Below are 27,143 nucleotides of genomic sequence, written 5' to 3' on the forward strand. Positions count from 1 at the left end.
ATTTCAAAGTCCGACTGATTGTAATCGCACGCCTTTCGCCGGCTAAGACACATGGTAGCTATGGAAACACCACCAGGAAGAAGAGGACGGAGCCCTAATGAATCAATAAGTGTTTGTGTGACAGGCGGTATCAGGCTAATTCTTGCAGGTTCTTCAAGACAGGCGAATAAATTAATTAAGGATGACGTATTATGTGGACTTTTATTGGCACTGTTACTAAATAGACACGGTTGTGTATTTCTATTCTCGTGGGGTCCAGAAAACCAAAAATCCCTAATTAACCCTAAATTCTAACACTGGCCCTAATTGTGGGTAAAAACCCCTAATAAGGGCAATGTTTCTATTCTTAAGAGGATTTCCGGTCATACTATCGGTTTAACCTAAACACACAAACATACATATTTAGGTTTTCTTATCCTTGTAAGAACGGAAAATGATTCCCATTCCAAATGGGAATAATTCCAACCTCAATTCCAAAATGCATCTCAAACCTAAGCTCAAAGCCAAGAATAGCCTTTTCCTCATGGGGATTGGTCGAATGTTCCTATAACGCCCCTATGCTTGTGTTTTACGATACCTCTCAAGTGAAGTAAAACAAGAACACAGCACACATGAATACAGACACACCTCTACCTCGTTATCCCTTCATCTTGGCTGGGTCGGCTGGAGCGGCTGCATTGATTGATTCGCTACTGAAAGCAGTCCGTCAGCGCGTTTCGGAGAGGGTACTCATCTACCAGTGGATGGATGAAACACCTCAGCCACGCTAATTAGATTAAAGGCACAAGCAAAGCACCCAGCCCCTAGCCTTTTGCCCACGTGGTTAAAGGGGGCCCTGCAGGAACGGCCAGCGCCGAGCCAGGGCGACACCCTGCGCCTGGATCTGTTGCTGCCCACTAACCAAGACACCGATGAGTCCCAAATGGCCCCCCGTTTTAAAAATATAGTGCACTGCTTTGAGAGCTATTAATCCGTTTAGGGATTTAATCAAAGATCTGAGAAGCACTGGAGCTGGCGGTGGGTAATTAAGATCAGGTTACCGAAGCACTTGTTAAAGAAATGGAGGAGTATATAGCAGTTGTTTTTTTGTCAACTTTTTTTCCCTAAGGCCTTTCTGAAGAGGAAGCAATACATTCTTGCGATTGGTGTTACCTGGTCTGCGACGGCGCGAGCCAGCTTGTCCATCCTGGAACCGGCCTCTGCAATCTTCTTAGCAGCGTTGATGACATCAGAGGAGTTCTTCAGGGGACCTTTGCCTCTGGTGAAGGGACACAGAGAGAAAGGACATGCATTCTGGTTGAACGCTAGTTGTACTTTTTAAGCAAACTGCAGACTGCAAATAATAAGTCTGTGAAACTTGATGTCAATTTGAAGACTCATGCTGCAGTTTATGTAAGCTTCACATTTTGCTGCTAATAAATAATGCAGGGAAAAAAAACATCAGTTGTAGTGTTCCTAAAACTGAAAGAGATAACGCCCCAGAAACACTTCTCAATTGTCAATTGAGCTCTTTCTCTAAGCTCTTCGGTATTGGTCTGACTTGGAGCCAGTCGGTTTCTGCTCTCTCTTCCAACTCTTTATGGTATTGGCTTAACATTAACAGCAATGGAGATGGAAAGGCCTAACACAGATTTGGTAAGACGACGGAACTAGGCTTACGACTGAAGAACGGCACCTAAACTCTACGGGCATGCGCTGCTTTTCAAAACGCCACCTTGTTTTTCATCTTGCTCTACCTTTGATTAACTAGAGCACTAAGTAGCGGGCGAGGGTGACATTTGGAAAGTGGACAACGTCTGGCTTATTCTCTTACTGCTGTTAAGACAACCAGCACGGGAAAGCTGGGTTTCGTCATATAGGCCCCTTCTACTGGTTGACTGGTAGTCATTCCCATTGGCGTTCTAACTGGTATCGAAGAAGTCACCGGTTTGGCACGGGTCACTTGTCAGAGCAATCCACACCAGAGCACTACATCCATAATAATTTCTCATTATGATATAGGATATTTAAAAGTTGCCAACATTTTAATTTGAGATGGTGAGGGTATCTCTAAGACCCTCTCTATAAGTGTCTTCTAAATGACTAAGGTTTATCATTATACTTGATTAAAGGGAAGACAACTCCTCTCCACTGGAATTCATCTTCTAATAGTCTAATACAGTTTATGAAGGAAGGTAGTTTCTGCTGGTCTACAACACAATCACAGACCTACCCTCTTTCAATCGTGATCAATTAGGGTCTGGATTATGATTTGCCCAGCAACTCAAGCACCATAGTTAATCAATCAAATTAATTGTTATTTGTTCATCCTTTAATTCAAATTGGTTATTTAGTGTATGTCTCTGACAAATATATACCTATAATTTTTAATACCAGACAGTGAACAGAATAGATCAATAAAAACCAAGAAGGCAATTAAAATGCCTGTTTTCAGTGTTAATGGCAATTGGTGTTACTTCCCTGAGAATTGCCAATTACAAAGATATACAAGATCCTTCAGCATCCTCTCCTGTGGCTCTAGTAGTCTCTAAACAGCAGAGGGTTCTACTGTACATTAAATAATGTTTTAAGCTAATTGTTTCCTTTAAGTTTGTCATTTAAAGATTGTAATAAACATTTTGGCGGTCTAACTAAATATAAAGAACTAAAATTGTGAGCCCAATTTGCAGTCATATTACTTAATTACATTGCATAAATGATTGACAACCTTACTATCAAGCATTGTGTCTGTTTTGAGACACCAACTGGTGTTACTACTCTTAGTAGTGACCTAATGTTGTCGCATTGGTGAAAAAAAATGTAAGCCTTTAAATGACTGTACTAGATTCTGACTTGTAAACTCTTGAGTGCATTCAAATATGTCTGACACAGTATTTCAATTTAAAACCTATCATCCCAAATGGGGCAGACCTCTACGTAACTCTATGCTAGTAGTGTTGTCGTTCAAAACAAGTCGCTATGAACCCATTAGCGGCGCTGTTTACAGTACAGTACCTGGTAAAGTCTGTCATCTCCATCATGATCATGCACATCTGCTTGGCCAGGACGATGATGTCGTTGCCATTGTCGTCCCACTTGGCCACCTCGGCGTCCAACTTGCACTTCTCCTGCCGGAAGCTCTCCACCTGCTCGGCAATCTTGGCCTTCTCCTCTTGAGGCAGCTGGGCCATGATGGCCTGAGAGGAGGAGGAAGAGAAAGAGAAAGTGGGTGAAATAAGCAAAAGGAGATTTGAAGGGAGACGAGGGCAAAGAGGTATTGCGTGTGGGGTTAAAAGTCCGGAGAAAAAGAAGGTGGTGGGTGAATGTAGAGGAGGGGGCAAGACAAAGACTGGGGAGACCATTATACAAAAAATGTGCAATACAAACAAAAGGACCAATTGACGTTGAAGTATTTTGCCAGCCTCTACTTTGAGGAGCCACTTTCCTTTAGAATACTTAATATGAATAGATATTGGGTTAAGAGTTTGACTTTGACCTTCTGAAAGGCTTTAGGAAAAAAAGTTAGAAACTTGACGATTAATCACCCAGCACTCAAAACCCCTTGACATCCTAAACTCATAAAGAGAAAAAATCTATCCCTCTGTTCATTTTTCAGTGAGAATCCATTTGGCTCGCTTGCCATAGCCATTTCTATGTGGGTCCTAGGTGGCATGAATCTCAAGGCAAGGTCACCGATGCAGTAGGGGCTCCAATATTATTTGGAAGATAAATGTCTAATTACTTTACTTCCTAACGCCCGTCAAATGAATAATGCATTTGTTCAGAGTTCTGTCAACGAGGTGAGTGCGGGGGAGAAAAGTAATTTGGCCTTTATTTGGTTTGTACTATTGATTCACAACAGAAGAGGAAAGAGGGAGATTAAGTATCGGTTGCATGGTTGATATCGTTTTTAACCTCACCCTCCCTAAGCTCTGTGAAAAGATCTCAATTGCATACTCATCACGTCCTGTCTGTCTCTCTCTGTCTGTCTTTATCTCTCCCCCATTTCTCTCACAGCAAAGCTGGTGTGGGGGCGACCAGCAGGGTGAGCTCAGTGTGAACGTGCATCACCTTTTCGCCTGTCCGTTTGAGAAGGTGTGAGGAAGAGAATAAAAACAGCATCAAAATGATTCATGCTCCTCTCAAAAAATGCCTACAAAACGGAAGGAAGAGAGTGTGTGTGAGAGAGAAGGGGGGGGTGAGTGGCAATGCTCGCCTTGGTGTCATCGGAGACTAGATGGCACCAGATGTGGACCTACTGATCGGTCTCTCTACTGAGCCAGATATTATAATATTTTTGGCGGCGCTGTCCAAGTGGAACCGCTTTCACCATTTCGCTGCCGCGGCCATGCACGTTTCACTTTCAAAATGGGATGGCTCATCTTCAAATAGTATTTTCTCAAATCCGGCCCTCAGCTCTCTCTACAAAGCACTGGAAGAGGAGGACGTTCCACTCGGATTCCCTGCTCCAATGGGATTCTTTCGAAGGAGGTGAAGAATCGACAGAAGAGCCACTGGGCAAGTGCCCATGTTTGCGTGCCTCAGGCTGGCAGTGAATCGAAACCAACGCAAACATACAAACAACAGTCTCCCCTACAGTGGTGAGTGTGGATTTCATCAGTTGGTCTAGGCCAAAACACGCATCATACAGCTTGATCCCATCCCATTCATGAACAACATGGGAATGCCAGTGACAGTCTGTACTTCAACCCAACAGGAACCAACGATTACAAGGGTGAAGTGGGAAATTCCTCCGGGGAAGATTTCTCCTGTAACACTCTTCATGGACACGGAATACCGACATGCCCTAATGAACAGCACCTTCGACCAACCATACTCCAAGTGGAATCAAACGTGACAGGCGCGTGTACACAGAGTGAAAGAGTGACAGAGAGGAATAGAGAAAGAAGAGAGAGAGAAAATAGGAAGAAATAAGGAGATATAAAGGGAAAGATTCTACCAAGAGGAACACCACTGACTGGGTAATTGGCAGGCCAGCAGGGGGGTATTGAGACGATTTGGGACTCGTGGGTGTGCCGCTACGCCATTGAACCCTACAGGTAAGGGTTAAACATTAGCCTTTCGTCTCCAGCGCTACGTTCATTATTCACTTATCACTCATTAAACGGGGCACCAGCTGAGCCGAGGACGGACAGACGTCTAGTAAGTAGTGTACAATGTAACCAAGCATTTTGAAACCGGAAGTGCAGGTTGTCCCTAGCTTTTCAAAATAGTGTGCAGCTAAAGACATGTTAGGAAGTTTATCTGGTAAAGAATGTGAGTTGTGTGTGCTAGCGCATCTCTAGTGTGTGACTCATAATTTTTTTTTATATACTGAAATTAAACATTCTGAAATTAAACATTCAAATCCGATTTCAACAGTACATCCTGATTCTCTTTAAGGAAATATGTGAAAACTGCTGATGTAAGAAAAAACATGCCTGCTTGATTGGCTTAAGTCCCAAATCCATTTGTTATCAGTTTAGTCTATCTAGTATATACTGTCCATAGTTCAGATGTAGAAATTCAAATGATACATATGTACTGTACATTTTCTTGGAAAATAAGGACATTTCTAAGTGACCCCAAACTTTGGAACGGTTGTATAACCAGACCCCACAAAATCATACTAATACAGGAATTGTTCATCAGAAAAACCACAGTGAATACAAAAACAAAAGACTGAGAAAACTGATGTAGAAATGGTCTTGGGTCAGCAACAAACTGAGGTAGCAGTGATGTTTCTAGACATAACCTTCTCCTCCGAGCTGACATGGTTGGCCAAAAAGAATGCTGCAATCAGGAAGGCCCAGCAACTCCTCTTATTTCCTAAGGCAACAGGATTTTGGCATAAACACATTCCAGTCACCTTTAACCACTGCGCAGAAGAAGACATCCTGGCTGGATCCAACACCCACCAACGCACAGGACCGCAAAAGGCCTTGACGGATAGGGCTCATCGCCGAAAGAGTCACTGACAATCCATCTACGCTATCACCAAAGTCAGGTCACAAGCTAGGGCCCAAAATACAATGTTGTAGCACAGACATCCTGCCAGAAAATAGTTTCACCATCTAGGCAGAGGAAAAAGAGCATACTGTAGACCCATACATTTGTTTGTGGCCTAGGGTGGTCCAGCCTTTTAAAGGTAGTAAGTGTAATCCAGTTGATAGACAAAAGTGCTATCTATGCCAGGGTGGCAGTACAACAACATGTGATTACTTAGTAATTTAAGATGCTCTGCATAAGTGTCTGGCAAACTAAAAACATGTAGAAAATGTGCTGCTGCAACATAAACAGTGGGTAGAACAAGTATTTGATACACTGCCGATTTTGCAGGTTTTCCTACTTACAAAGCATGTAGAGGTCTGTCATTTTTATCATAGGTACTCTTCAACTGTGAGTGACGGAATCTAAAACAAAAATCCAGAAAATCACATTGTCTGACTTTTTGTAATTAATTTGCATTTTATTGCATGACATAAGTATTTGATCACCTACCAACCAGTAAGAATTCCGTCTCTCACAGACCTGTTAGTTTTACTTTAAGAAGCCCTTCTGTTCTCCACTCATTACCTGTATTAACTGCACCTGTTTGAACTCGTTACCTGTAAAAAAGACCCCTGTCCACACACTCAATCAAACAGACTCGAACCTCTCCACAATGGCCAAGACCAGAGAGCTGTGTAAGGACATCAGGGATAAAATTGTAGACCTGCACAAGGCTGGGATGGGCTACAGGACAATAGGCAAGTAGCTTGGTGAGAAGGCAACAACTGTTGGCGCAATTATTAGAAAATGGAAGAAGTTCAAGATGACAGTCAATCTCCCTCGGACTGGGGCTCCATGTAAGATCTCACCTCGTGGGACATCAATGATCATGAGGAAGGTGAGGGATCAGCCCAGAACTACACGGCAGGACCTGGTCAATGACCTGAAGAGAGCTGGGACCCCAGTCTCAAATATAACCATTAGTAACACACTACGCCGTCATATATTAAAATCCTGCAGCGCACACAAGGTCCCCCTGCTCAGGCCAGCGCAAGTCCAGGCCCGTCTGAAATTTGCCAATGACCATCTGGATGATCCAGAGGAGGAATGGGAGAAGGTCATGTGGTCTGATGAGACAAAAATAGAGCTTTTTGGTCTAAACTCCACTCGCCATTTTTGGAGGAAGAAGAAGGATGAGTACAACCATAAAGCATGGAGGTGGAAACATAATTCTTGGGGATGCTTTTCTGCAAAGGGGACAGGACGACTGCACGGTATTGAGGGGAGGATGGATGGGACCATGTATCGCGAGATCTTGGCCAACAACCTCTTTCCCTCAGTAAGAGCATTGAAGGCTGGGTCTTCAAGCATGACAACGACCCGAAACACACAGCCAGGGCAACTAAGGAGTGGCTCTGTAAGAAGTATTTCAAGGTCCTGGAGTGGCCTAGCCAGTCTCCAGACCTGAACCCAATAGAAAATCTTTGGAGGGAGCTGAAAGTCTGTATTGCCCAGCGACAGCCCCAAAACCTGAAGGATCTTGAGAAGGTCTGTATGGAGGAGGGGGACAAAATCCCTGCTGCAGTGTGTGCAAACCTGGTCAAGAACTACAGGAAACCTATGATCTCTGTAATTGCAAACAAAGATTTCTGTACCAAATATTAAGTTCTGCTTTTCTGATATATCAAATACTTATGTCATGCAATAAAATGCAAAATAATTACTTAATCAGACAATGTGATTTTCTGGATTTTTTTTTTTAGATTCTGTCACTCACAGTTGAAGAGTACCTATGATAAGAAATTACAGACTTCTACATGCTTTGTAAGTGGGAAAACCTGCATAATCGGCAGCGTATCAAATACTTGTTCTCCCCACTGTATGTAAATCTGGTCTGCTGCCCTTTACACATTTTTCCCTCTGTTAACACTGTTTCTGTAGTAAGGAAACACACACAAATGCATGTGTTTGACATAGAAAACAATATACTATGTTTGCCATTTCAGACAAAGATGAAATATTAAATCCCTGATTAGGCATTTTGCTATGAAATGCATTTCATCTGTGAAATACATGAGGAAAGGTGCAGTATATGAACACACACATTTGTGTAAACATATAGCATTTGTCAGATATTTAATTTCTTTCCATGTATTCCAGGTTTGTCACAGACCCTCAACTTAGGATAGTTTTTTTTTTAAATAATATTTTGTGTAAATACCTAGAAATTAAAGCCTACAGTCTGCATTTAACTCTAAGTTATTTTTTCATTTAAAATACAACGTGCTGGACGAAACAGCCCAAAAAATGAAAAACTTGTCACTTAAATGATCATACTACATATCACTTTCAAGTCATGTAATTTTCATGGTCTTTTATGTTTACTGTATTTTCCTACGAGGATTGGCTTCTTTATCGTTAAAAACGACTTGACCTAAAGTGTTGGTTCGCCTATCATTATAAACTACTTGATTTAAAGGGTTGGCTTCTCTAACGTGATAAACTACTTGACTTAAATGGTTGGCTTCTCTAGTGTGATAAACTACTTGACTTAAAGAGTTGGCTTCTCTGTCATGGTACCATGACCAGCTATGGCTGGGTGGCTCCTACACCCCTAGTAAAATAATCCTTTAAGAATGATTTCATGATATGGAACTATAGTACAGAATTATTTTAAGCTGGGAAAATCTTGTATTCTAATATGAGAGTTATTGAATTGGTTTCCATAAAAAAAAAGTCCATATAAAAAAGCCAAAACAAAAACTTCAAATCTCAATACGATATCCCTATTATCATTTGACAGAATATCTTTAAGGATTATTTTACTTCAGAGTTGGGCTACGTTCAGTATAGAAACAGTTCTAAATGTTGCAGATAGAAGAGCAGCAAATAGAGCACCAGTGATTTATTAGTTGATGTTAGATTTATGAAGCTAATTTATATCGTAACATTCATCTGCAGCGAGGGACATATGGGGGTTTGGAGCAGTTTGACTACATTTCCCACAATATACATGGCAAACAAATTTAAATTATGGGGTTTGGAATTCGACTGAAATAGATGGACTGTTTCTAAAATGTTTTACTTTTCATTGATGGCAATTAAGGGTTTACCAGTGACCTAAAATGTGTATAGACAACTTTCCATCCTGTTTAATTCAAGGGAAACATCCCCGACATTCGATGAAAAATAAATACCGGTTCAAAGGTTTTGTTTGGTGCTCAAACTCTCTCTTACAAAAAAAAAAAACAAAGCAGGATGAAGCTCAAACCTCTTTGGAGGGAAAAGGGTAACCAAAAGGGGCCAATTGGTATGTCACGGGGGGGTGGTGGGAGGGTCTATTTGTTATATTCTTGCGCTCTCCAGAATTCACTTATCCCCAAATCCCTTCCCCTGCTTACTGATAACAACAAGAGCAGGCCTAGGGAGCTTAGCGCACTGACAAATCCCATCCTATAGAGCGCGTGCCAATACACTGGGCGCCTGGGCCTGTGTCTGCGGGGATTAGGTGGGCCGCTTTCCGGGTTTCTTCACAGGCAGGGCCGTCGTGGAATGACTTTAATGTGTTTCATTTGAAATAAACTGCCCAGACACTCGCAAGTTCAATTTTATGGGTGACCTATCAACGGGGTGATCAAATAATTTTTTTGAGAGGGGGGGTGTTTGTGTCTATCTCAAAGTGTGAGCGAGCAAGGCAGGCCTCTGTGTATTTGGGACCTCTTTTTATTATGCACATTTCACTCTAATAACCTAGTTCTAAGCGTAAGTATAATAGAAGTGACAAGCGGAGTACAGCATGGGGAATAGTCATTTGATGAAACAAAGGTACATAGGCAAAGGGCCGAGTGAAGGTGGGATGGTGGGGTAAATGGCAAAAGAAACAGAGGTGGAGAAATGGGAAGAGATAGGTAGAAAAGGATAGAGAGTGAGGGTGAGTGAGACAGGGAGGTAGCAACAACAAGCCTGTAGCTAGGGACAACACAAAATGGCTGCCTATTCATTTTGGAGGACCGTATAGTATAGTTATGCTTATTGATGGGGGACCGTTGACCTCCTCCTTTAGCTCCATCTCTTCTTTCCTTTCTTTCCCTCACCTTTCTTTCTATTCCTTCCTCTCCATCTCTTCCTCTCCATCTCTTCTTTACTCAGTTCCTCTCTCTTCTATTCCTCTTCCATTATCGCCATATCTTTTTTCCTCTCCTCTCTGCCCTGGTACTAATCAGTTTCTCCTAATTAATTAGGTTATTTAGGTCAGAATAGCTATCTGACACAATTGTCCCTGCTCCCCCATTCTCTTTTGCTGCAAACATTACTTCAGAAAGAAAAAACTGATCCATTTAGGTCATTATTAATGTCAGATGAACAACTAGCTAGCATGGGAAAAGTTAGCTAGTTACCAAGCAAAACATGGTTTGCCTTAAGCCATTGTTTCTCAATATAACTGGGGATACAGTGGTGGCTACATCCAAACGAGGTGAGAATAATATATGTTTTAACTGAAATGAATGTAGTCAAGCAAACAAACGACTATACCTTCAACGTGCGTTCCTATGGTGATCTCTATCTCCTTCCTTCTATAGAGACATACACTCTAAAATAATTCGTTTTTCGAACCAAGAGAACAAGATTTGTTTCGCATGCAGTGCTCACAGGGAAAATAACTGTTTTTTCGAACGTGTAAAGGACGTCTGTGCATCTCGTAAAGCTCTTCTGCTTACAGCATATCGGTGGCTCTGGTTACCATGACAGTGTGATCTGTGTTTCTCAAATCGCATGCAGAAAATAGCACAATGAGCTAAATACCCTTGAAAAGTTGTTGTACCCTGTACATTTGTCGAACAAAACATTTTGATAATAGATTTTTTTTCTTGATGTGGGGGGACGCCATGTTAAAATAAATGGAATGGAATCACTGAGGTATATCGTACCTTCAGAGAGTATTCAGAGTTGCCATCAATCTACTGATAATATCCCATATTCAAAAAGCTAAAATATGTTTTGTAGTACAAAAATATTCCGTATGCCATTGCTAGCTTTTTACATCTGGATTTGGGGAGTTTCTCCCATTCCTCCTTATAGATCCTCTGAAGCTCTGTCATGGATGGGGAACGTCAATGAACGGCGTTCCCCACAGATCAGGTCAATTGGGTTCAAGGCCTGGCTTTGGCTGGCCCACTCAAGGAAATTTGCAGACTTGCTGAAAATGAATCTTTGCCCAGGTCTGAGGTTCTGTGCACTCTGGATCTGATTTTCTTCAAGGACTATTCTGTATTTTGCTCTTTATATCCTTCCCTAAATCTTGACTAGTCCCTGCTCCAGAGAAGCATTTCTATATTGTTCACTCTATATATAAAGGAAATATGTAACTCTTTAAAAAACTGCATTTCCTTTATGCTAATGACACAGCACTATACGCTACGGCTTCCTCTCTTGAATAAAATGCACACCAGGAGTCGGATTTCCAACTGATACAAACAGTTCTTATAGACTGTAGGTTGGTACTGAATAAGGAAAACTTAAAATGTGTTGCTTCTTAAAAATACCTTGGGATTTGGTTAGATGAAAATCTGTCTTTTAAAACCAATTTTAATGAGATGGTGAAAAAGCTGAAGATTAAATTTGGTTTATTTTATAGGAATAAATCATGACTGTGACATCAGCATAGAAAGGATATTGGGCAAGAAAGTTTTATTTCAGAATCAGAAAGAGTTTTGTTGCCAAGTAAGTTTAACAGCAAACACATTTATTCTGGTCTGTTAGTGCAGCAATTTCACTACTAGATTATGGTGATCTAGTATATATGCACGCCTCTACTTCTGTACAGAAATCTTTAGAGTTTATCCTTCGGCCTTGCATTGCTTCAGTTGTGAAAATGTTCCCGCTCATCACTGTCTATTATATGCTTCTGTTGGCTGGAAGTGACACCTAGAAGGGCCAGAACATGTTACATTTCTTATGGATTCTTTTTTTATTGCAAATTGTTTTTATGTTTTATTTGCATTTTGTATGTGTTTCTATTGTTGTACTACAGGGCTCAGCTGTAAAAGAGACATTGGTCTTAATTTATTTATCTTTAAAGGTAGATAAATATAGGTAGGTAAATAAATAAAATGTAAATAAAGCATGGTGCTTCCATATCCATGTTTCAACATAGATATGCTATTAGCTATCAGTACCTTGTTTTTGCCAGACAGTCGGCATTAAGGTCTAATAGTTAGATTTTGGCTTCATCAAAACAGACATTTTTCCTCATGTTTTTGGAGTGCTTCAGGCAGGAGTGTCTTCTATAACTAAAAATGTGTTTTTTACTTTTTCATAATTTTTTCATAATAGTATTGTGTTTGGATTGAGGCAAAATATAAACTATCTTCATAAATGAGGTCTATAACACATGAAAATGTGGAGAAAGTGAAGGGGTCTGAATACTTTCCAAAGCCACTGTATAGAGGACAGAGAAAAAGACAGTGAGAAAAGAACAGGAAAAAAAGCAATAGTGAGATATACAACCGAGAAAAGACAGAGCGGAAAAGAATCAGAATCACAAAGAGAGAAACAGAATGACAGAAAATGAGAGAGTTAGTGAATATGTATTCAATACGTGTATTACATATTCAGAGAGTAACAAAGGCGAGAAAAAGGCAAACTTGTATCTGTGTGCGTGCATGCGTGTTCGTGTTTGACAGACTGCGAGAGATGGCAGACCTCTTGTCAGCGCAGTGACTGCTGCATGATACTCCCTATTCGACCAGCCTGAAAGCAGCCGTGGGTGTTAAACCTGGACATCATGGCCGTCCTGTCAGCTCACACTGAGAATGCACAGATGATGCCGGATCACCTTCCCCCTTGTCGGTTCTGATAACAACATGGGGCCAATGTTCACTTCACATGACCGTGAGAATGGAGTGGGCAGGACACCCGCAGCTAGGCTGGCCTTAGCTTTCATGTAGTTAGGCCAATCACTCAAATTGGTGTGTTTAAGTGTATGCGCAAGTGTGTGTCCTTTTACTATACTTCTGTAAGTACCACAAGGCCTAGTAAAATAAGAGACCTAGGGGGGACATTTGCCAGTCCCCATGAGGAAAAACAATACTTTTTTGGATTAGAAATTAGGTTTCAAATTGGGGATATGTTTAGAATAATATGCATTTTTGGTTCATGATAATGGTTTGCGGGACATAAAGATTTTATTTATGATATCTTTTCATAAAGAACCTTTTTTGTGACGACAGAGCAGTGAGCTGGACTTGAAGAAATGCTGCAGTACTACATGTGCACTGGAGACATCAGCTCTGCCCGTTAGACCACCCTAAACCACAGAGAAAAACATCTCTGAAGGAATAGTAAAACCTGTTTAGCAAATACAATCCTGTTGGAACACAGGACTGAGGGTTGCTGATAATAGGCCTCTGTACGCCTATGTAGATATTCCATAAAAATCTGCCATTTCCATCTACAATACTCATTTACAGCTATAACAATGTCTACACTATTTCTGATCAATTTGATGTTATTTTAATTGACAATTTTTTGTTGCTTTTCTACGGAAGACAAGTGCCCCAAACTTTTGAACGGTATTGCACATCTCTGTATGAACAGAGTCAGTTCCTGTCAAGTGGCAACCCCCTGTAATTCGACTTGATAAACTCTGTGTGAATTGTTTAAGCTCAGATGGCCCTCTCTGCAGGAGGTCGTGGGCATGTCTGCAGTGAGTGACAGTTGTTTTTGTGTGTGTGTGTGTGTGTTTCTGTCTGTGAGTGTGTGTGTTAGCGAATCGCGGGACACCGTGGGCAACTCAGTGGGATTTGAGGAGACCGAACTGTCCCCACATCTCACCCTGATGCGAGAAGGTGCCAGACCCCCTGCAGAATCCCATTACAGTCTTCCGGAACGACGGATGTCTGCTCTCCTAAAAGTATCATACAAAGTCGTCCTTCCCTTATGGCCAAAGTTAGTTGTTATGCTCATGGAGTTTGATGCAACTGCTCTCTTGGCCTGTTTTCTTTGGCTTTCAACTTTCTACCAGCTTCATTTGGAGCGAGGAGGAGGTGGTTGAAGTGTCATGTGTGTGTGTGTGTGTGTGTGTGTGTGTGTGTGTGTGTGTGTGTGTGTGTGTGTGTGTGCGCGCGCTGGTGTTTATGAAGACAGTTGGTGCCAATGGGTTTTGGGTTCATTTCAATATATCTACTCTCCCTTCACATTACCATTCATAACTTTTTCTCTTTCCCTCCCTCCCTCTCTTTCTGTCTTTCTTTCACCCTATCTTTCTTTCTCTCTTTCTTTATATCCCTCACCCTCTATGTTTCTCTCTCAATTCTTTCTCTTTTTTTCTGGATTTATTTCTGTCTATTCAATCGAATTTTCCATGCCGTCTTATTTTATTGCCTCTTTCTCTCTCTCCCGTTTTCTCTCCATCTATTTCTCCCTCTGCATGCTCACCCTGAGGTAGTAGGTCTCATAGGACCAGGGAAGGCATGAGGCCAAACCTTTCCCTGCCGTCCGGCAACCCGCAATCCATTCACCGTGCACCAACCCTAACCGCCAACCGTTCTCCCCACTGTAGGGGTAATGAGCATTGATACCCTTCTAATGTACTTTAAGCAGAGCCCTGGTGAACAAATAATACATTAAAACAAATCGTGCAAAGCCCAAAGCTCCGGTGATGGCTGGCTCTATCCAAGCTTGGCAATGTTTCCTATGTGCATTCCCAGTAATATCAGTGTGGGGATTCGATAATTGCCAGGGCTTCAATTTCACTTTCGCAACTTTACACCTGTCTCCCATCCTCCCAAGTGAAATTGTAAAGCAGAAATAAAACTAAACACAAAATCACACTGGGCTATGATCGTTTGTCATTTAATGTAAGATGGGAAGGGGGATTTAAATTGTGGGATCATAAAAAAAGAATCCACTGGGAATTGTGCCCCTTCCTTTTTATTCATAACACACCCTTTTCACTAAATGTATTTTTGTGGTCTTTATACAGTAAATGTGTTATTGATAAAAGTTACTTGATTGACTGATGGATTGGAATGAGAGAAAGTAATCAATTTCCGCTACAAGGCTATAGTTAATGACATGCAAGGCCAACCTGCGATATGATGGGCTACAGCAACACTGTTTATACACTATTGAGCGCGAGTCAATCCGGGCCAAGCATAGCTTGAATGGGCCGGCCTTGTTATGAATCTCCCAGAAGTTGCTGGAACTGTACAGGTGAGACCAATGGGGAAGGAAAAGAGCTGAGCTGGCACATTACAGTTCAGGTCAGCACTATTGTGGAAACAAGTGATTGAGGTACCAAAATGACCTTTGGATAGCGACCACTGTGACAGCCCTCGGACGAAAATGGATGTGGGCACGTTCGAGTCATGGAATGTTCCAGACCTAATTCTAGAGAGGTGTTCTGCAGCTCATTGTTATGGCTACGACACATCTTTGAGGTTCATTTAAATTTAGCAGGTGCTCTGAGCCAGAATAACTAGTGCATACATTTCATAGATTTTTAGTTCCCGCCCCTCCTAAGTGAATCAAACCCACAACCCTCTTGTTGGAACCACAACGCTCTACCATCTGAGCTACACAAGACCCTAAGCTTGCAGCTGTAGGTGTACAAACTAATGGGTCTCCTAATAAATGAAACCCAACAGATGTAATTTATTCTACATATGTTATAGAGCATTCCATAGGTCACTGTTTACTCGGTTTATAATATGTATTATCAGGAGATCCACTCACCCTGGCGCTCTGTCCGGCAATGAGCTGGTCATCCTCTGTCTGGACACTGGTCCTGCTGCGAGCGTCGTAGTCCTCCTGCTCAAAATCAGAGTCATCCTCCAGCTCCTCAGGTGTCTACAAAGGGTATAAATGACAGGCGCATGGGAGATAGAGGAAATGAAGAGGAGGGGGGAGAAAAGAAAGAGGGGGGAGAAGAGGGAATGTTAGCGATAGACACAGGCTGCACTGCCAAAAAAAACACAGCACGTGCCGCGCCGCCGCCATTCCGGTGCATGCAGGAGATACACGCCCACGCAAAAGCCCAGTGCTTGGTTGCCATTTAAAGAGTCCGCTAGCAGAGTATGAGGGCAGAATGGGCCTTCTGGTCACATGACGGGGACAGGGCAGAATGGGCCTTCTGGTCACATGATGGGTAGAGGGCAGAATGGGCCTTCTGGTCACATGACAGATAGAGGGCAGAATGGGCCTTCTGGTCACATGACGGGTAGAGGGCAGAATGGGCCTTCTGGTCACATGACAGGTTGAGTGCAGAAGGGGCCTTCTGGTCACATGACGGGTAGAGGGCAGAATGGGCCTTCTGGTCACATGATGGGTAGAGGGCGGGAGATGAACATCAAGTCAGATCTCTTTGTGCTAAATTATTCAGCTGCCTTTTTTATACGCTTGGGTTTCAAGTCGCTTGCATCATTTTTTTTTTGTGTCTCGCTGGGGGTTTACACTGTGCATAAGGGCACTATAAAGTCCCCCCCCCCCCTCCTACAAAAGGCAAAAAGGGCGGGGAAGGTAAACCGCCTCAGGAGATCTTTCTTTCTTTCTTTTGGTTTAATTCTCAACTGTCTGTTCGTGATCTCATGATGAAGATTGGCTGAACTCAAGGAGATGTGACTTCTGTAGGCCAATCGGGAAGCAGAGAAGTGACAGGAAGTGTGGAACAACAGGCTGTGTTTGTCCTTTAGACGACAATGCTACTGTCACCATGGCAACAATCCTCATCACCAGACATATTAATCTTCTCTACATACTTAAGAGACCTCTAGTCCAATCCCTGACATTACCTTTATTAAAAAGCTGCTTTTTAAGAAGAGATGCTGAAAGTCTGCCAATGTTGAACCAGCCACACAAGCGTGTATCGTAGTCATGGTTGGAAGACGTTATACGTCTCCAAAAGAGTTATTTGCAGAGGGAGATCTTTTTACAAAGAACAGTTCTGATCTCAGTAACACTTTTTTGGGCGGAATTGTTCTTTGTAAGACAAAGGGTTTTAAGTTCAAACCGTTAATATCCTAGCCACCATTTTTGGAAGAAAGGTTTCTTTGATGATTCCTTAGAAGGCAAGCTTTAAATACAGGATGAAGGTGATTAATAATTCCACTTGTTGGTTATCCTATATCCGAACTGGGTTTCAGTAGGAATGATCACCTGCATAATGGAAATTGCTTGCCTGATGAGGCTTGTGAACCAGGAATTCCCTTGTCATAAAGAATTACATTTTAAGAGCTAATAAGGCTTCTTCAGAGAAACCCATTCACAAACGTTTCTCTGAAGAATCCGCCAAATATAAAAGAGTTCTTCATAGCGTTGTCAAGGTAGAACCATTAATACTGTTTCCAGTGAATAAATGCACAGTACCCTCTGCAAGGCTTTCATTTTATTTAAAAAAATCGAACAACATATGTTTCTCATTTTTCTCAGGTTTTGTGTGTCCACATGATAGAAAGGTGGTAATGATTTCGGACTCGCTATCCGACAATGTCAATACCACGCACATCCATTATTTGTGTGGAACATAGATGAGAAGATAGTATTGACATTCCAACCCTGTTGTTTACGCAAGATGCTTGCGAACAAAAGAACAGAACAATTTAACAGACACACCTGCAGGAGATACAAGCTAGCAGTCATCCAGTCCAAGTCCAAAATGGAACCATACTTCCCACACGGAGCTCTATAAAGGCAATAGGATGCCATTTGGGCTGCATCTCAGACAAGGTCTGACTGCTTGTGTATACTGCGGGTCCATTATTTCCCCTTTGTCACAAAGAGTTTATCCCGACACATTAAATTGTCTTGTAAGTTCTCTTTGTGTGTGTGAATTAACTGAAACATTGGAGTCATGTTTTAGTTTAATCGTGCTGCATGTTGTGTTGTGTGTTTGATTGTGCGCGTGTTGAATGTGCTTTTTTATTAACCTTCCACACACTGCCATATTAACCGACTGAACGGAGCACCGTGGAGAATTGCCTCCATAATCCACTGCTGTTGTAGCTAGGCTACAACTAGGCTTTGCCAGCAGTTTCTAAAGAAATCCATTTCTTAAGAAACCCATGTACATCCGTTTACATTGGGGCAAGGAAACAAACACAAAGCAAACATCCCTCAGAAGATTCACACTGACATATTTCACTTGAAAGGCTACACACTGTATTACTGAACATAGACTACACAACAACGGGAATAGAACACGTAGTCCGCCAAATCTGAAAGTAATTGAACTTGGAGGAGATTATTAGACTGGTTGGTCGCTCTCGGATGATTCAAAGCCCCTGTTTTACATTATTTACCAACATAAAAATATTTCTTTGTAATGAGGTTTTTCTCACAGCTCCACCGGGAAACTTTCCAGCAGTCTCAAGTTAAATGAATTAGCATGATGGTGATGGAAGAAGGGGGCCAGGAGGGATGGAAACTGTCTAGCTAAAAGACCACTGTGAAACCGTAGTGTTTTGTGGTCGAGTGGCAAATTATCACTGTTCAATATACTTTGTTAAGACATTAAGACCAGTTCAGTACAGGATCTGGAGCAGCAGGCGGTTGGAAACTTACCAATACTACTGTATCCTTTTCCCATAAATCTGCTTCAGAATCAGAATCGCCTATATTTGCTTAGTACATTCATGCACACTCAGAATATTCCATGTAAATCAATTGGGACATGCTTTAACTTTGAACAATTAACATTCAAGCTCACGCACGGCATAGCTATTGGAAGTGCATCGCTGTCAATGACTGGCGTCCTCGTTCATTGCCCACTGCTGTTTAGGGACACACTGGTCAAAGGTGGGACGTGAATGTTTGATGTCGGTGTCGATTAAGGCTCGCCCCGCAGTTCCTGCTGAGAGGGCGGAGGTCGGGAGGAAAACGTGACACATACCCTGATCATGAGGACAGCTTTCCGGATGTCACGGACGCCGTCGTAGACCAGACGGGATGCGTCGATGAACTCGTTCTCCTCAAAAGGCTGCGGGGGGTTTGTACTCAGTGCCTCAATGGCCACCTCCACTTGCTCTGCAAAACGAGGCATGACTGAAAGGGGGGGAGAGAGAGAGAGAGAGAGAGAGAGAGAAAAGATAGCACTGAAAAGGGAGACCAAAATTCACTTGATTCGGGTGCAACTGGAAATGTGGTGGATTTCTTTAGTATTTCAGACTGAAATATACTAGTGGATCACATACTGACTGAGAGTGAGGGGGGTAAACAGAATGTACTGCATATGCATAAAGAGTGCTGGTGAGAGAGACAGAAAGAAAATAAATAGAAAGATGGGGAGAAAGGGAGAGAAAGAGAAAGAGAGGGAGAATGGGAGAGATGGGGGTGAGAGAGACAATGAAAGACAGATGGAGAGGGGGGAAATAGAACAAAAGAATGGAAAGAGGATGAGGTGATGGACAGAAGATATGATGGGGGATAGAGGATGTGACGAGTTGAGAGGGTAGGATGAGAGGAAGTGAGACAGAAAGAGTGAGAGGGATTAAGAAATGAGAGTGACTTGAGATATGAATACCATTGAATGTGATGGACAGAACAAGAGACATGGATACGTAACAATGGGACAGAGAGAATGAGTAACAGACAAGAACAAGAAGGGGAGAGAAAACAGTTACAAAAAAACAAAACCTTCTGGGAACATAAAATCCTGGAAACATTAGTGTGTGAGAGGCGGAAAACAAGAAGAGACATTGCGTGTGTATTGTGTGTCTTGGGGTCAGACGAAGGACACACACTTTGCACGTCTAACACATTCTTCCGAAGTGGGGGTCCCCGGCCCTGTCAGTCTCTTGCACAGAACGGTGAGATGTCACCCAAAATCCTGCATCGCAGGAATTAGGTGCCTGGCTGCCCTTCGCACATCAGCTAACCAGTTCACCTTTGATGCGCTACTAGGAAAGCAGCAGTCTGTCACCAATCAATGCATGAGCACTATATTGTTAACATGTAGGCTCTGCTTTCTGCCATCCACCTTATCGGTATGTTATTGTCAGCATGCTAAAATGCTATTTCTGTTGACCTGCTCCAATTGACACGCACATCACCAGGGTATCAACACCAGGATGCTAACGTGTTGTTTCTTCTGACAGCCATTAATGAGTCTGTCAGTGTTAGTATGCTAAAACAATAGCACTCGTTGAAGGCCAATTGCCTCATACAGTGTTGGCACTAGCATGCTAACTCGTTAGCTCCATTTGACATACCCCCAAGCTAACAGTGTTGTGATGAGTGAATAAAAATTAATCGTCAAAACAAAAGGTTACCACACAAAAAACCTCATGCTTCTACAAAAACAACGGCTGGCATTTAGCAGAAATAGTAAGTTTGGCAAGCAGATGGCACATTTGTATATTCTTTGTGAGTTCACAGAAAGGGGTCTTGTGTATGAATAGGTGCCGGGGCAATAGAGGCAAATATATTAACATACTGAGTGGGATGGCTACACAATCATAGACAAATCATGATGATTTGATATAGGCAATGTTTAATGTGTTGCTTTGATGCTTTGGTTCGACTCTGACAAATATATCAGTCAAACAAATTGTTTAAATAGCTGACAGAGATAAGCTAAATAATATTTGCATTTAAATCATTCCGAAAATAATACAAATGATAAGTTCTTTGAGAAAATTACCTTTTTAAAGCATACTATAATATGAATGTGTGCAGTTGTTCCCCCTAGCTTTAAAAAAACATTAATTCAAGGTTTGTTAAAATGTGAAGGCAAAAAATTATTTCCCTAATACCAGACATATTACCTAGAAAGAATTCCTGTCCATGGATAGTGACATAAATTTGGCTTTTACAATCACCAGAAACGTTCTGAATTATTTACTCTAACCTTCTATTTCAACTACTGTAAAATCAAGAAAGTGTAATTATCTTCGGTACATGGACTAAGATCAAGTCATTCTTAGCCACTGTGGATACAGCAAAGCTGGTATATGCCTTGGGAAATCTCAACTTTTCTGCTTGACAACAATCTTAGTATGGCTCTTGTCCCAACTTCAGATGATCCAGAATGGAGCTGCAGGGATAATCTCGCAACCCTTACCCAAATTGCACATCACCCCATATTTTATTCAGTCTCCTCTGCCTGCCTGTTCAATACAGGATCACATTCATGATACTTGTGCTCACTTTAAAAACCCTCAAGGGTAATAAACCAAGTACAAACTTCTACAAAAAAACTCCCCAGCAGCCATCCTATTCAATTATTACTAGTTACAACCAAAGCACGGCACGGGTAACAGAACAGTTTCAGAACAGTATACTGGACCTACAGTATACAGCACTGTGCTAAAGTCTTAGACACCTGAAACTAAGATACATTTTTATGAATATATATTTATTTGACAAATAGACAATACCCATATAAATGGCTTTAGTTTCACTTTCAGGTGCCTAAGACTTGCACTGTACTGCAATATTAAGGAGGGTTCATTCCCTCATTTATAAAACAACATACTTAATGGCTAATGTTAAATGCATTGTAACCACCACAAGCAGTTAGAATAACATCGATAGGATTCAATCTTTTAACTCACATAACATTGGAAGACTATTTAGAACTGAAGAATGTATGCAGTGCTTTCTACACTTCCATATGGTATTTTATTCACTGATGACCATGCCGAAAAGGCACGCCATTTCAAGTGAAAAGGACAACTCTCAGAACTACTTGTCTACTAATAATAATGATCCAAATGACCATTGTGCCGATCCTGAACTATGACAACAGTCTACAGGCTTGCCATGAAAAAACAACAACAACATAATTTAGCACATGGCCATCTGCTTTGTTACTTCAACACTCATCCCTGTGACTGCTTCACTCCTGTTAACTCGCCATTGCTAGATACATTCCGAATTAAACATGTAGACATCTCACAGTGGTTAGCCTTAAACCCCACAGTTCCTCTGACCGGCAAACTGCAAAAGACCCCTTAAACGTGACACTTTCACCACATCTCATTCCTAACTGAGCTTCATTGCTTGCCGGTGGGGGTTCCTGCTTGATCTGAGCTTTACAGACTGAAATGTTTACCCTCTTCACTAATGCATGAACACATGCGCCAACACACCATCACACCATACCCTTGAAGGGCCCTAGTCATGTCAGATTTCAGATTCAGCAATGAGTTCTTCAATCCGCAGGTTGTCCTTGCTATATGACTACACTTAGTCTTTGTCCCATAAAAGGGGGGACGGGGCGACGAAGGACACTTGCATAAAGTTTGTGATGTATTAAGGGGAGGCATACTCTTCTCTGAAAGGCTGTTGAAAAATAGATAAAAGATTTAGGGCATGACAAAACAAATAAGAGGGATGTGTTTGGCGAGGGAATAATTTTGGCACTGGCTTACTGGTGAAAGAAGAAGAAGTAGAAGACACAATTTAAAGAAAAGGAAAAGGAAGGGAAGCTAAAGTAAAATGAGGAAGGAAGAAAAATCTGAAAAAAAGCAGAAGTAGAGGATCTAATGAGAACGCTAAGAGGGAATAAAATTAAAAGAGGGTTAAGTACAACAACAAGACATTTAATGTGTCAGCCCAGCTAATGTGTATGCTCTGAAAAACCCCAACAAACACATTGTGTGATATTAGTCATTCACCTTACAGCTTCACTTCTGTTCACCATGAAGTGATGATAATCAATTAGAGTTTTGTCAGAAAGGTAAATCAGAAAACACATCACCTTGTCCAAAAAAAATCATAATAAAAATACCCCAAACATAAAAGGTATTACAAAACTATTTTCTGTATTTTTTCCCCTGTCGCTCTCTTTTTTATTTCTTATTCAGTTTAATCCACTTACTGGATAAGCGTAAAATAGGCTTTTGGGAATTTTTTGTGGGGCTAAGGTTTTTTAAATAGAAATATTTAAATGTTCCCTGAGACGCTTAATGAGGAAAGTTGCTGATGGTGAAGGAGCAATTTCACTCATTCCGTTTGAGAAATGATGAAGGGAATTAAACGTGACCGCATTCCCCTCCTTTTCCCTACTCCTCCTAAACGTATAAATCAAGAAGAAAGTCAGAAAAGAACAATGAGTGAAGTGAATGCTTAAATGCTTAAAGTGCTTAGTGGAATCAAGACAGCAGGACGCTCCACGCAGCCAACCAAGACATCCTGAAGGCCTAGGATCACACAAGGACGGCTAGGCTCCCACTGTGACATAATGGACTCATCATAAAAAAATCAAAAACAAACAATAGAAAAAACGGTTCAGGCTTCCGCACAAACAACCAAGAGGCTGTAAATCACTGAGCATAACATTAACCTTCGAACTGGAGGTTCGCACGCACACACACGCACACACACACACACACACACACACATATCCCTTTTTGATTGAACTGCTGCTGAGGCTTCTGCCTGCGAGTCTCTCTTGGCGGTCTAGTTTGCCCTAACCTCAGCTAAACTGTCCTGCCTTATTGTACACACTATACTGCTGACTCCTATTCCAATACACTAGTCAGCTTTTATCCGAAACCTACGACCCACTGGTGAAGAGGGCACTTTCCTCATCTTTAGCGCCCCCTCTCTTTGTGCTCCTCTGCTTTCTACTCTGCTTCCTGCTCCTCTGGCTCACCATCTGTGTCTTAATGATTGTGTCTTAAGACACCTTTACATGAGACACAGAGAAAAGTTAACGGTTTCAAAATGTTACACGTTGTTTTCCTTATTATGTTTAGTGCAGTCACAACCTATCAACATTGTGTGGTGATCTTGACAAGAAATAGATATAGGGCCATTTCTGGGGCTTGTAACAAGATAAAATTACGTTACTTTGCCCACTGCATCTGGCTTAACCCCCAGTTGACATTCAAAGCAAAACTCTGAACTCCAAAGCTTTCGTAATCTACAGTCATTGGTCATTCCATAGGATTCATTTAATAAAAAAATTCAAGGGCCATTTGTTGATTTTGGGCCTCTACGCTTCTTACAGGACATCTTTTTTAAATTGTCATGCAATTAACAGAAGAGTTCTTAGGAACATGCTGGCAAAGTTTAAAACGTCTGACAACATCAGGTCATGTAAAATTGTTATCCACCAATGAAAATAAACAAAATGTTCCCAGAATTATGACAAAAGAAATGTATATGGAGAGAATAAGACAGAACCATTGGATTCTGACTAGCTATCCAGTTTATAGCCCTCAAAGATGTCTCTCCATTTTCAGAGATTGCTTTTAGACGGAGCCTCTCTCTTACCTCTCAAATGTTTTTCCAAATAAGCAGCCATTTTGGAGCTCCTGCACTATGAATTGTCAGTCACACCTGACAGGATTTTTAAATGCACAATAACTTTGTATTCAACACCACGTCTCTCCTCAATGTCATACATAAACATTTGCTTTCGGTTGGAAGAAAGAGAGAATGTCATTTGTGCTACAGCTGACATATTTAACATTATCAACATAAAATGTGTGTGTGTGTGTGTGTTTGTACAAGCGCACTGTGTAAAGGTAAAGGCACTTCTGTGTTATTGTGTGTGTGTGTGTGTGTGTGCTTGTGAAAGCGATGGATAGAGTAAGAGAGTGCATGTTTGTGATAACTCTCCTGCATTGTAGACCTTCATGACCAAACCTTTCTAATGATGAGAGGACTGCCAGCCAACTACTCGGAATGGTACAAACATTTGCCAATTTCCGGGTTAAATCGTATGAACATTAGTTTGAAATACTATTATTCTAATGAAAGGTGGGGAGAGAATGAAAAAAATAGAGACAGGTAGAGAGAGAGAGAGAGACAGAGAGAGAGAGAGACAGGTAGAGAGAGAGAGAGACAGCTAGAGAGAGAAAAAGACTGGACGAGAGACTGGTAGAGAGAGTGACAGGAAGAAAAAGAGAGGGGGTTAGAGAGAGAATCAGGGAGAGAAGGAGAGAAAGCCTTAACTGTTTTCCTATTAGACTATTGATTTTCTTCTCTCCTTCAAGGACAATCCTCCATCCTCTGGTGTGTGTGTGTGTGTGTCTGCGTGAGTGTGTGTACTAGACTGTCAGGAACCTACGGTTCAACTTTATGGGGGCAGTGAGTGACAGCGTTGGTGAATTGGGATGGTACTACAGCGCAGTGAGACACACACAGGCGTGCACGGACAAGCACACACAAGTACACTTGGACCGGGTCTCTGGAGGATCTCAGCGAGGCCGGCCAGAAACTGACGGACACACACTAACTAGCTGGCAGTCCTTAAGCACACGTTTCTAGTTGAGACCCGAAATCAAATTGACATTTCAAAAAGGACTTCAAATATTTGTTAAGATCACTGCACGCGAGAAGACCTATGGGTAGTGATAACAACTCCTTTCCCACCACACACAGGCTCCGGAGGCCACTGACACAAATCATTCCCAGGGTAGCTGCTTTCCTCTTGACTCATGCTGTCCTGCAACCAGATGGCCACATACTGTCGGCATGCAAACATTGGCCGACACCTGAAAATCAGCATTGCAAGTTTGCGCTAATATCCATTCAGGCTTAGCTGGCAACTCTTCAGTACAAACATACACACGGACACAGAATTCACGGCTTTAGATTTTTCCAGAGACCAACAGTTGCACAGCAAATTTCAATTTGATTTAGCAACGTTTAGATCTTTTTTTAAATGCCCCTTCGGTTTTGCATTTATCAATGTCTGCATAATTTCTCTGTCCATTGATGAGTAGCTGCACCTCATGACCACATAAATTCACAGAAATTACACATTTCATGTGCCGGAGAGAAAGCTCAAGGCAAGCCCTCCTCTTTCCAGTGGCAGTCGATTTATTTAGCCAACGTGATTAACACATCCAGACAGACTAGAGAAAAAACACATACACATTTTAAGCAGAATATTAGCGCTCTGACATCTTGTATTGCATGGAAAACAAGGTAACTTATAACCATAGCTTAAAGTCTAGCATACAACACCCTCACAGCTGGGGTAGACACACTGAAAATATGTATTTGTAGCCCACTTGTTTTTAGAACAATCTGAATGGGATATACTTTTTAGGCTGAATATTTTAACCACACATTTTCAATCCAATACTGGAATCAATAATTACAATATAGTGTAAATGGGTAAACCTGTACCAAGCAAATTCAGCCATGGGTTTTACTGACCAACATTGGTGCTTTCTCAGTGTCTGTGGAAATGGAAACACACCCGTTAACAAACAACAAGTAAAAAAAAAAAAAAACACACCGCAAAGAACAACTTTCTCTTTACAATGTTGGAGCTGATACCCCCCTCAACCCATCCTGCAGGAGCCTGGAGTTCAATAACCATCTCCGCCCTTTCATTTCTGTCTCTCCACTTCATCTGTCTCCCTCTGATTCATGCTGTCAATAGGTTTGCAAAAAAATACTAAATACAAAATAAGTAAGGAGAGGGAAAAAAGAGTGATGCACTGTCTCGGACCATGGTGCCAGCTTAGAAACACTGCAGGTGTCGACCTGAATCAGACAGAGGTTTGACGTCTCTGTATGTCGAGATTCCGACTTCCCGGTATGCTGATAGCAGGGTGAGCCTGGATTAACATGATTATCTGCACACTAATGCACTTCTGGATATTATAGGGAAACAGGGACGAACACTGCCTTCTTTGAATCCTTAGAATAAAAACAATTCAATTATAAAAAAAGGTGAAAGTTCAGTAGTACAGAGTATCACACCTGATCCCCAAACGCTGACCCCTTTCCTCCTCAACCTATCAGATGCAGTCCTCCATCTCTCTTACTTCCTGTCTTTCCCCATAAGAGACATTTAGCAGGGTGGGATATCTGTTCCGGTAATTTTCCCTCCTCCGGGATAATGAACAGACACAATCAGCGTAACTTGAGTGCCTCTTGTCGCTGGGGCAATAAGTCACAAACACGCTATAAACAAGGCACATGTGGCTTCGTCGGGGACCAGCTGTGCTAGGCAAGCCAATCTCCGCTTCTTTCACCCAGTAACGAGTAATCTATGGAGGGGCTTCCCGGAACCAGAATACTGGACTATGAATCATGTCTTGCGAATAGTCACCGTTTTATGTATATTTTTTTTCTACTCCATGTCTTGGATCACCAGGGTATGGAAAAATAGCCTATTACATTAGTCCATGAAACTGAATGTATTTTCTAGGCAAGGTTGGTGTCGGTTCTCAGGTGTAAAACCTGACCTTTATATTTGAGCATTTGTT

The 27,143-nt window shown here is 41.7% G+C and overlaps 1 protein-coding gene across 3 annotated transcripts in view; it reads right to left on the reverse strand.

The window, feature by feature from the left end:
- Nucleotides 1–27,143, reverse strand: part of ctnna2 (catenin (cadherin-associated protein), alpha 2) — a 524,553-nt gene that overhangs the window by 10,956 nt on the left and 486,454 nt on the right. For all 3 annotated transcript variants that reach the window (XM_029118384.2, XM_029118385.2, XM_034291172.1), the window contains 4 exons: nt 18,857–19,008; nt 15,706–15,819; nt 2,995–3,176; nt 1,153–1,258 (listed from right to left, as the gene is read on the reverse strand). In XM_029118384.2, the coding sequence (XP_028974217.1) occupies nt 1,153–1,258; nt 2,995–3,176; nt 15,706–15,819; nt 18,857–19,008 (554 nt within the window). The remainder of the gene's footprint in view (nt 1–1,152; nt 1,259–2,994; nt 3,177–15,705; nt 15,820–18,856; nt 19,009–27,143) is intronic.

This window comes from Esox lucius, chromosome 25 (genome assembly GCF_011004845.1).
Source record: "Esox lucius isolate fEsoLuc1 chromosome 25, fEsoLuc1.pri, whole genome shotgun sequence".
In the NCBI taxonomy this organism is placed as follows: Eukaryota; Metazoa; Chordata; class Actinopteri; order Esociformes; family Esocidae; genus Esox; species Esox lucius.